General features: G+C 35.1%; 1 protein-coding gene across 1 annotated transcript; it reads right to left on the reverse strand.

The window, feature by feature from the left end:
* Window positions 1–844: 844 nt before the first annotated feature.
* LOC147069001 (uncharacterized) lies at window positions 845–7,627 on the reverse strand. The gene is made up of 5 exons (XM_085951538.1): window positions 7,603–7,627; window positions 6,536–6,685; window positions 2,906–3,091; window positions 2,207–2,450; window positions 845–1,195 (listed from the first exon to the last, which is right to left on the reverse strand). Exons 2-5 carry the CDS (start codon window positions 6,662–6,664, stop codon window positions 1,020–1,022), a joined length of 735 nt encoding a protein of 244 aa, XP_085807664.1. The 5' UTR covers window positions 6,665–6,685; window positions 7,603–7,627; the 3' UTR covers window positions 845–1,019.
* Between the last annotated feature and the right edge of the window lie 2,854 nt (window positions 7,628–10,481).

Below are 10,481 nucleotides of genomic sequence, written 5' to 3' on the forward strand. Positions count from 1 at the left end.
ACAGCAATTTGATATGGCAATTGTGTCGCCGTTAATAGTTCCCCAAAACACGACAATAGTAGTCCACGTTGCCGAAACTTTACATCTATTGCCTTTGTTTCTGGCAGCATGGTTGGTCGATATATCAAACTCTATTTCATTCTCGCTCTGCTGCTTATGTGCGTCTCTGTTTTTGATCTCACCCCTAGCAGTAATAAAAACATTAGTGACAGCCGATTTGACAATACATTGTTATAATTTTTCGCCGTATCGTTATTAATATTATTATGGTGTTATTACTAATCGTCAATTCACACTACGTACAATGAATAAATGGACAAACGACAGGGTATTGGAGTTTATTAATGAGGTTTATTTTATGGAACATCGAATCCAAATTATATAATGATCCTATGAAAAGTCCAACTACAAAGCTGCATAAACCTCAAATTTTGACATTCTTTTAAAGTTTTTAAATAAATAATTATCAATTACTAATTCCTGGTTTATATTACTTATTGTTTCACGTTTGTTTAAAAGTAGGACCCGAACCAAATCCTTTTTTTCATTTTGGATTAATTTCTTTATGTGATTATTTATATGGTGTAGAAACTTTATTGCCGGCCGTTGTTGTCACGTGTACGCACAAAATACATAACCTCACATGCCCGACACTGATGACGGGTCATAAATTGCCCAGCAAGTAGCAATAGTTGCACCATTTTTTTGGCAATCTGCAATTTTTGATGCTCATTTACGGGCCCCTTTAGTAAAAGCTATTAGACATCCAAAAATAGATTAAAATGAATAATTACTTTTAAAAAATGTTCATTTACTTATGACCTAAATGAAAAAATTCTAGTCTAGTAGTAAGTGCATGTGCAAGGTATATAATTGTTTATTTTATGTACAGTATGAGTGTATGTACAAGGTATATTATTGTATATTTTATGTACAGTATGAGTGTATGTACATGATCTCTGATGTATCCAATGAAATCCTTGGAACACTGGAACACTACTTCAGCGTGGTACATTCTGTCATCGGTCATCCCCGTATTCTTGGGCTAGAAGGTCCTCTTTCAGATCGATGACCTCGTGCAGTAATTGACGGTTGTTTTCTTGAAGTTTAGCAATGATCTCTTTGTATTTTTTCTCTCTAATTCTGTACCCTTCGACGTAGGTGTTTTTGGCTTCATTTTTTGACATGTACATTCCTGAAACAAATTAAATCATTTGATTGAATATAGTACATTGCTACTTAATAAATATTTCTATCCTAAAAATAATGTCAGAAAACCGTGCAGTATGCTCTCAGTACTCCACCGCCACTCGATTATCCGACAACTACTATAATCCGCTGTTATTTTTACTAGTTGAAAGCACAAAATCAAGCTCTATAATTCGCCGGTATTCGATTGTCAAATTCAGTAGTCCGCCGCGTACAAGTATACAACGCAGATGAGACGGGTATATTTTGAAAACTTCTCCTTCGTAAAACGTACGTTCATCACGAAGAAAGTAATGTACTAGGAAGGAAAGTGCCCAAAGACGGCATCACAATAATTATGCCGTGCTCCAATGCAACGGGACACAACAAGCTTTTGGTCATAGGGAAGGCCAGGAATCCTAAGCCATTAAAGAATATCTGCCTCACTGAACAACTGGTTGTGTCAAGTGATTTACTGTCTAATATTTAGTTAATAAACTTCGTTTATAAATATGTATAATTAAGTAAATACTTGATTTTGATTATAAATAAAACCGTAATTTGCTAGTACAAATTTCTCAAAAAAAAAAACTATTTTTACAAAATACCTGTTTTAATTTTTACCATATTTTGTATGTATGCACTATAATCCGCCGCTTTCACTAATTGGACACTTGTCTGGTTTTGGGGTGGCGGATTACTGAGAGAGTACTCCTACATATTTTATCTGCATGTTTACGTGATGTAAAAAATTATAATTCATAGTATAAATTCGTAATGAGAGCATGTATTTATTTTAAACATTCAATGTTAACGGCAAGACACGCTTGTTGACAACGCTGTTCATTAAGAGATTACTTTTGGTGTTTGCATAGATAATCGGTAATCAATAAGCTTTTATTCTATTTACTATTTCTCATTTGCAAAACATAATTATTTGGAAGCGGTTGTTACTTTTCTTCCAATGCTTTGCTGTTTTATTGCCTATGCATAGGGCCATCAGATTTAAATAGCTCACCGCACTGTCCTCTGAATTTGTCTTGCAGTTGAGCGTAGTCCCTTTCCATGCGTTTCTTTTCTGTCGAGGTCTGCGTGTCATGAGCGGCGAGCTGCTTCTTAAAGCGTTTGAGTTCCTCTGTGACCTTGGCTGCCTCCCGTTGCGAGCTGTCAGCTTTGAGAATCATCTGCCGCTTGACTTCCTCCACTTGTTTCAATTTTGAGTCGTTCAATACAAAATCCTGGTTCAGCTTGTCCACCATGTTCTGAAGAATATATTCAAACAAATAGTAAACGTAACAATAAAGTGGTTCTCAACCCGGAGTGCGAGATAACATCATAGGGGATTCAACAAAGCTGAAAAGTATGTCGAGTGACTGACAAACAAAAAACATTTTTTTTTTATCAAAAATCATACAAATCGGTTTGGTGCATATTATGACAATGTATTCTTTCATCTTTTCGAGAATGTTCCTTTTATTTTGAGCTGACAAGGTTTTTCTATGGTTAGGAAATTTGAATAGGCGTAAAACAACAGCAATCTCGTTATGTAACTTTGTTCACGAACACTGCGGTCATGCCGTCTATAAATAGAATGCACGCATTCGTCTAGCTTCGATTTACAGAAATATTTGTATTTTGTTTTATTCATTAGGTTGTTTGGTATGTGAAAAACTATCTTGAAACCCTGGAATATTAAAATATGTACTATTGTTCTTACATTGAGAAAAAAGTTGTTTTGTTCTAGCGCGTTATTCCTCTCGTTGAGTCGTTCGCCGTTGACGGAAACATCTTTGTGGAGGAGGACAAGACTCCATGAAGCGTTGACCAGCCGCACCAACGTCTCACCCTTTTCCTCTCCCGCGTACGGATCAAATAGAAATTTTATGCTGACATTTGACAGTTCCTGAAAATTTCAATTAATTTGAAAACATAAATATCGGTACGGCGACCTCCCAAATAATACATCGACACATACAATTGCTCAATGCTCAATACTGAAGCACTTTGATGACTGGAGATGGTTGACAATATTGTTGGGTGTACAAACATCGGAGGTAGCGATATAGAGATTAATAATTGTAGAAAACACATCACAAATGGTGCAATTAGTCGCGCAAGGGAAAAAACTTACAATTTTAGGAGAGTGCACCGAACTTGGCATGTTTCATGACAATTATTTTAATGTTACAGTGGCGAAGGGTGACTTTTGGAAAGAGGTAGGCTGTGGAGAAAGCACACTTGTCAGGTATGCTTACAGAAAATAAAAAGATAGTCAGATATTACTACTGATGAATTTTTTTTTTTTTTTTTTTTAAAGCAATGAGTTTGAATTATATATTTTTATAAACATTTATAAACATAACATACGCTCAAAATATACAGTGAAACCCCAACTCTACGGTTTTCAAGGACTCTAAAAAAACGATAAATGCGGGATACTTATATAATTTTTTTTTTTAAAAAAAACTCGTTTTTCTCCTGGATTATTTTCGACGTCTTGAATTATTTTTAGGTTCTCAGCCAGAGTTCTAGTTTTCTTCATGGGGGGCATTTTAATTGCGACTTATAAAAATTCGTGATACGAGATGCGACGCAAGCCTGAGCGCTGACCGAACTGTGCGACTGAAAGGTCTGTATGTATCATTAACAATTATTCTACGAAAGCGAAATGAAAAATATTCAACCAAAACGGTCAATCGGGATAAAATTTGTGACGGGACCATAATATTTAGACGATTGATCAAGGAAAACGATAAATTGGTTAACGGTTAATGCGGGATTATTTAACATTGTTCTTATGGGTGTTTGGCGGGAAAACGATTTATGCGAGAACGGTAGATCGTGGTTCCACTGTATTGCCCATCTTTGAAAAAATCCGTTGTTGTGTATCTGTTCCCTGGCACATTGAATAAATTATTTTTATATAATATTTGTGATTATATAAATACGTCATTATGAAATTAACAATTATTATTCTAAGTAGGCTCTAAATAATCGCCTAGAATGAAGTCTTCGCCACTGTAATGTTATCTAAGTTCTGAAAGCGGTGAATCTTTTGCTTCAATCGACCGTTCGTACGACGTCAACCGGTCTACGATATGTTCAATTTTGAAAAACAAGATTATAATTAAGGAATATCTTTAAAATTGTGGAAATATATCTTTAAAGATTGTTTCCAAAAGACACCGCACAGTGAAGGATGAAATGGAGAGAACCGTGTCATTAGCTTTATTACACTCATGGTCCATTGATAAATACATATTATTTTAAAATACGCTTTGTTTTCTTTACTTTCGTACATTCAATATTTGAACACATTTTCAGGAATCATATACGAAAGTCAAGGACCACTTGTATTTTGCAAAGATAGCCTGCTATCCAAATGGAAATAGCTCGAGCAACATTCAACTCCATGCGGAATGTCTGAGACTCACGACTCTACTCGGTTAAAACCATTCCAATTCATCGATTGCATTCTGACGGTTGCTTTATGGTACCAAGTCATGGCACCTTTCTAAGACTCCGAGGAAATATATAGCGAACTTTACTGCGATACTGGGTGTGCGAAGGGCATGGCCCCCTATAACCTGGGCCTGGGCTAAGGAGGGCCTGGGCTAAGGAGGGCCTGGCGTGGCGGGAGATGGTAATAAACACACATCACAAATTATCTTTGATAGTATAAAAAAGGTGCTTGCGGATTTTACTTTACTTTTACTTTTACAATTATTAACCTTATTAATGCCAGCCAATTTTTACTAGGTGGACACTTGTAGGCTAGCTATTTTTGAAATAAAATAAATCCATTATAAAATAGGAACAGAAAAGAAAAGGAAAATTGTGAAAACTTAACATATCAACATCATGTTTCTCGAATATATCGTGAATATTTTACACTAAAATCATGAATATTGTTTAGAAAATATACACAAACAGTTAATTCAGAAGTTACGACGTTTAAAAGAACCCGTGAGTTAACTCGTCCGTGGTCTGACGCGACATACATGGTTTGGCACTGTCGGGACTAGCATGGAAACTCATCATTACATATAAATTATCATAATATATTTAAGTATCTAATAATATTTGTTACTATGTAAACTAGTTGATAAGAAAAGCGTATTGGCATGATTCACAATCTGACTGACGGCACACGCTGTCAGGTCAGTCAACTTTCGTAGCAATTTGCAAGACATCAAATTTCATCATAAACACATTTGCTTTCTTGATAAAATATAATTATTCATAAGAATTATTTAGCAACATTGTAACGAGTATGCGTTATCAAGCATTTTCATTGCCATATAAAGCAATCCGGAAATGTGCCAACTTATCAGATTTGCTTGTACTTAGTAAACTCACAGTAAACAAGTGACATGTGGTCATCGGGTCAACGTCCTGACCTCAGATAACCTTTCTTTGTTATAAATTCTATAAAAGCTCAAAGCGGGGCGAATCTGATAACACACGTCGTCAAATCCTTGCAACATATAGTCGAATCTCTGCTCGTCGCATTCAGTTCAACTTTTCTCATAGCAACACGCCTTTATAATTTAATTTTATCAATTTAATCTTAATTCTAAATATATTGTCTGTAAGAATTGTTTCAAGTATTGTTGAGGAGAATAAACTGATATTTACTCAAACACGCATCTACCTTCGATCCATTGAAGTCCATCTACCTACCTCATCCTCTCACACACCTCCTCGCAATAGCACTTATCAGGTTAAATGATCGCTCACATGTAGAATTTTATTTTATGAATATTTTTAGTGTTTCCCGATTCAATAAAAATAGCTAGTTATCCAATATGGCGAGGGGTCACGTCATGTTACTCATCTACCACAAAAGGGGAACGTGATCAGTGCTTCAAAGGATGCAGAGTGCCAACAACTCAATAAATTAAGTGGATTTCTTTTAAAATCGCTAAAAAGACACGGAATACCCACAATTTTACCTTGTGGCTCCACAGATACTATTTGGCAAATGCTGCAGTGTAAAGCATCACACTGCTATTAGGTAGGGGAATCTGCCACAGATCCAGGCCTGGGTGTCCGATTCAGGATGTGGGGGCCATAGCGGAGGGTATAACATTAGGAGTGACAAGCTGCGGACGCCTTAAGAAAATTTTAACCTAGCTTGACTGTTCGTTAAGTTAACTAGTTTCCGGCATCCCGAAAGACTGTGAAATACCACCAGAGTCAAAGTGCATATAGCAGAGCGGAGCAGAAGAATGACAATTGGATAGTGTGGTAAATCACTGTCAGATTTGATAATGGATAGTAGATCGAATCCTACTTATTGAATGTAGTTTGATTGAATTTTAATAATGTGTCATTGCTTACTTACCTCTTGGACAGATTTCAGAGATTTATCTAAATTGTCTCTACAGCACGGTTCAGTTATACTTAGTCTCTTTGATTTGAAATTTAATATCAACTCCTGAATTTCCTTTTCTACCGATTCGTTGTCCGACATATTGTTTACAAACGATTTAACCTAAAAAAATAAGCACAAAAATTACAATCTTGAAAATTGTGCCACAGAAATGTAAAAGAACAAATTAATTCAGTTGGTTTCACTGTTGTTCATAGGGAAAAACAAAAGAATCGTCGAAAGATTTTAAAAAGTCATAAATATAATAAATTCTTGTTAAAAATTCCACCATAGTTTGAATGAAAATCCGATTGAAATCACAGATAAAACTCACAATTTAAATGGCTAACAGCAGGGGGTTTGTCTGGACAAGTCACAATTATATTAATTCAAATTAGAATAGCAAGCGCACCGTAATCGGCCAAGTTTGCTTTATTAATATGTGACTCCTGACACTTCGATTTTGCAGTAACATTGTTATTAATATTTAATGTCAGCCGACCTTTGAAATAAATTTCTAATTAGAAAGCAAACGTAGTTGATATTCCACTGGAAAAATAACAATTATTATTCAATTAACCATAATATAATTAATAAGATATAAACTGGCGGGAGATTCTGTTTGTTTACTAGCTTTTTTTGGTATGTCAAGGCAGTGCAGCCATGCACATTGTAGAATTTCCCTAATTAATGTATGGCCTGAAATTTCTCTTATTTCTGAAATACATAGTGCGTGAATAATTACAAGAATTATAATACAGTATAAATTAACAATAAAGGACATATAATTATCATTTTCATTAATCCCAAAACAAAATTATTGTTGGCGCACATTTTGCCACTGATCCATTGACAAGCAAACTAACAACAGCAAAATAGACAACTTGGTTTATTGTTTGGATTGTTTTAGATAAAAGATTTTACTATTCATAATTATAGCTTTGGTACCGTTTAACTTTAATAATGTTGATTCGCACGTTTTGTAAAATGTACTGAGAGTATTTATGCGACAAAAATAAAACATGGAAACACTGCCTTACCAACACGGCGAGCCAAATGTCCGAGGACAATCGTCCGATTTGCCTATGCTCTGGTACTGATCAACGAATGAATAAAAAAGCCGAGCTGTCAAAAGTTGCGATTATGGTAATGTCGTCCGATAATCCTACAATTTTGTGTTATTTTTATGTAGACTTGCATAAAATTATAAAGCAATGAAAACAACACAAGTATTACGTTTTCTTTTATGAATTTCATAAATACAAATAAAAAAATTATTATGTAATATATCTCTCATTTTCTAATGTGTAAATTAACAAATCAATCAATAAAAATATTTAAAACGATTATAGATTTTTTCGGTCCGAATGATTGCGTATTAAAAGTCAAATCGAATTTGCATAGTGATCGACGGACGCAACTCGGAGAGAAAATATCAAACATGTTTTGCCGGCGCTCCATTGGCACGCAAGTCAGCGATGAAGCATCCCAGACCTGCGGACTTTTTAATCCGCAGACCAGGCTCGTTGGATGTCAAACATGTTTGATATTTTACTCTCCGAGTTGTCAGACTTCGTCCGATGATCACTCTGCAAATTCGATTTGATATTAATGCGCGATCTTTCGTACCGAAAAAATCTGTAATTGTTTTAAACATTTTCATTGCTTAATTTGTCAATTTACACAAAGAAAATGAGAGATTAACCAATATTATTTTTTTATTTGTATTTATGAAATTCTTAAAATAAAACGTAAAATTTGTGTTGTTTTCACTGCTATATTATTTTATGCAAGTTTATATATAAATAATACAAAATTATAGGATTATCGCAACTTTTGACTTTTGACAGCTCGACTTTTTTATTCGTTCGTTGATCAGTAGCAGGGCATATACAAATCGGACGATGTATTGTCCTCGGACTTTTGGCTCGCCAATGGAGCGCTGGCATTCAAAATCAACGAGCCTGGTCTGCGGATTAAAATGTCCGCAGATCTGGGGTGCTCGACGCGAAAAAAAAGTAGACTTTAATCGAAAAGAAGACTGTAAATCGTCTGACTTGCGTTCCAATGGAGCGCCGGCAAAACTAGAGCGTTGGAGCGGAGCTCGGAGCAGGAGTACGGAGCAGTGGAGCAATGGGGGTTTTGCCCGGATCACCGAAAATTTGTAGGGCTCCACTGCTCCGGATGTTTTTTTTATATTATTAGGTATTCAATTTTCGTCATCAAGCTTATCTAAAAAACGGTCAAAAATTGAACTACGAACTACCATATGACGCTGATATGACACATATGACACTAATTGCTGAGACGCTGAGTGCTGACGCGTCTGTCATGTTCACACAGGGAATGGTTTGATTTGAGTATATGAGTTAGGTACATGATAAATAATACATTACCTAGCATTAACGCATCTTCTACAAATGTAATGCATAGATCAATGCTACATATTTTTAGGAGATCGATATTACCACCGGTTTTTGTGTGAAGGACTAGTCTGACTTTGACAGCTGATGAATAACAGGAATTTATATTATTTATAAATTACACTGATAGTTAAAATATTTGATTTGAGATTTTTTTTATATTTCAATTTGAAATGAGAAAAGGCGAATCAATATGTCAAGCAATCTGGGATCTGATTTTGACAACTGAACAGTGAACCACTCGGTGCTTGTGCAAAAAGTTATGCTCAGGCTTTATTAATCTAAAGATGGCGCTGATTATATAGATGCGTTTGTAGGTCTGTATATTTATTTTCTTTAATTATGTTGGCTGTCAATTCATGTTGAAAATGCATTGTATTAATAATTTTAATAAAACACAATTTTATGTACTGAATCTACTTTTTTATATTAAATATCCGGTTTCGTCCACCTCAGGGGGACATTTTCAACTGGTAACAGCGTTCGAAATGGAAAAGTTTACGAACCGGAGGGCTCGACAATTATTTTCTAAAGATATTGACATAGGTACCTACTTATCAAAATTGTATGTGTATTTTATAAAAATAATAAATTGTATTAGATTTTCTATTATATGGCATATCTATCTCAGACGGTCAAACTATTTTTTTTACGTGACGGAGCGATAATTTTACCGATTTTACGAACCGGAACGGCGCTCCAGTCCATTTCTAGCCCTGACTGATATACAATAAAACAAACATTTAAAATAACCTCATTCAAAAGAAAGAGACAAAACGTTTACAAATATAATATTATCAAAGTTGGTAGCCTATAATATACAACGTTATTAGGTACTTAGGTAAGTACTCACATTTAGTAATTAAAATGAATAAATTGAATATTAATAATTTTTCATTAGGCGTAATTAATAGGACACTACAAACAAATTTCTAATTATTAACAAAAAAAACAAAATCAAAAGAACATTATGAAGCAATAATCCCAATTAAATTCCGGTCGAGATAATTTTCTATGTGCGAACGAACTAAAGGTCGCCACCTATGGAGAATGATTAGGTTGTAACAAACTTGTTAATCAAGAAGGAATATGGTATAAACAGTGACGTCCCTATACAAAATGCCGCCCCTGGGCAGCACCAAGATGCCTCTCTATTTAGTATACAGTATTTTGTATCATCCGGGCGCGTGTCGTTTCTGGTCACCAAGGATGTCGAAGGGCAACGGAAGTAAACTAGACATCGCGAACTCGACAAAAATACAGTCCGGTTAAACCTTTTATGTTAATTAATACATTTTGTTTCCAACCAGTGAGCTGAATTTTTTATGGAACGATACTTTCGTTATTACTAAGTTTGGGTAGCTACTTAGCTATGTCTATATTATATACTAAATGATTCTCCTCGATTTGCCGCCCTTCGAGTAAATGCCGCCCCCAAGCGACGCTCAATCTGCCTACCCCCACGGGACGTCACTGGGTATAAACATAAACACGAC

The sequence above is a fragment of the Rhyacophila brunnea genome, unplaced genomic scaffold (genome assembly GCF_057557595.1).
Source record: "Rhyacophila brunnea isolate RB1 unplaced genomic scaffold, BYU_Rbru_1.0 scaffold_24, whole genome shotgun sequence".
Classification (NCBI taxonomy): Eukaryota; Metazoa; Arthropoda; class Insecta; order Trichoptera; family Rhyacophilidae; genus Rhyacophila; species Rhyacophila brunnea.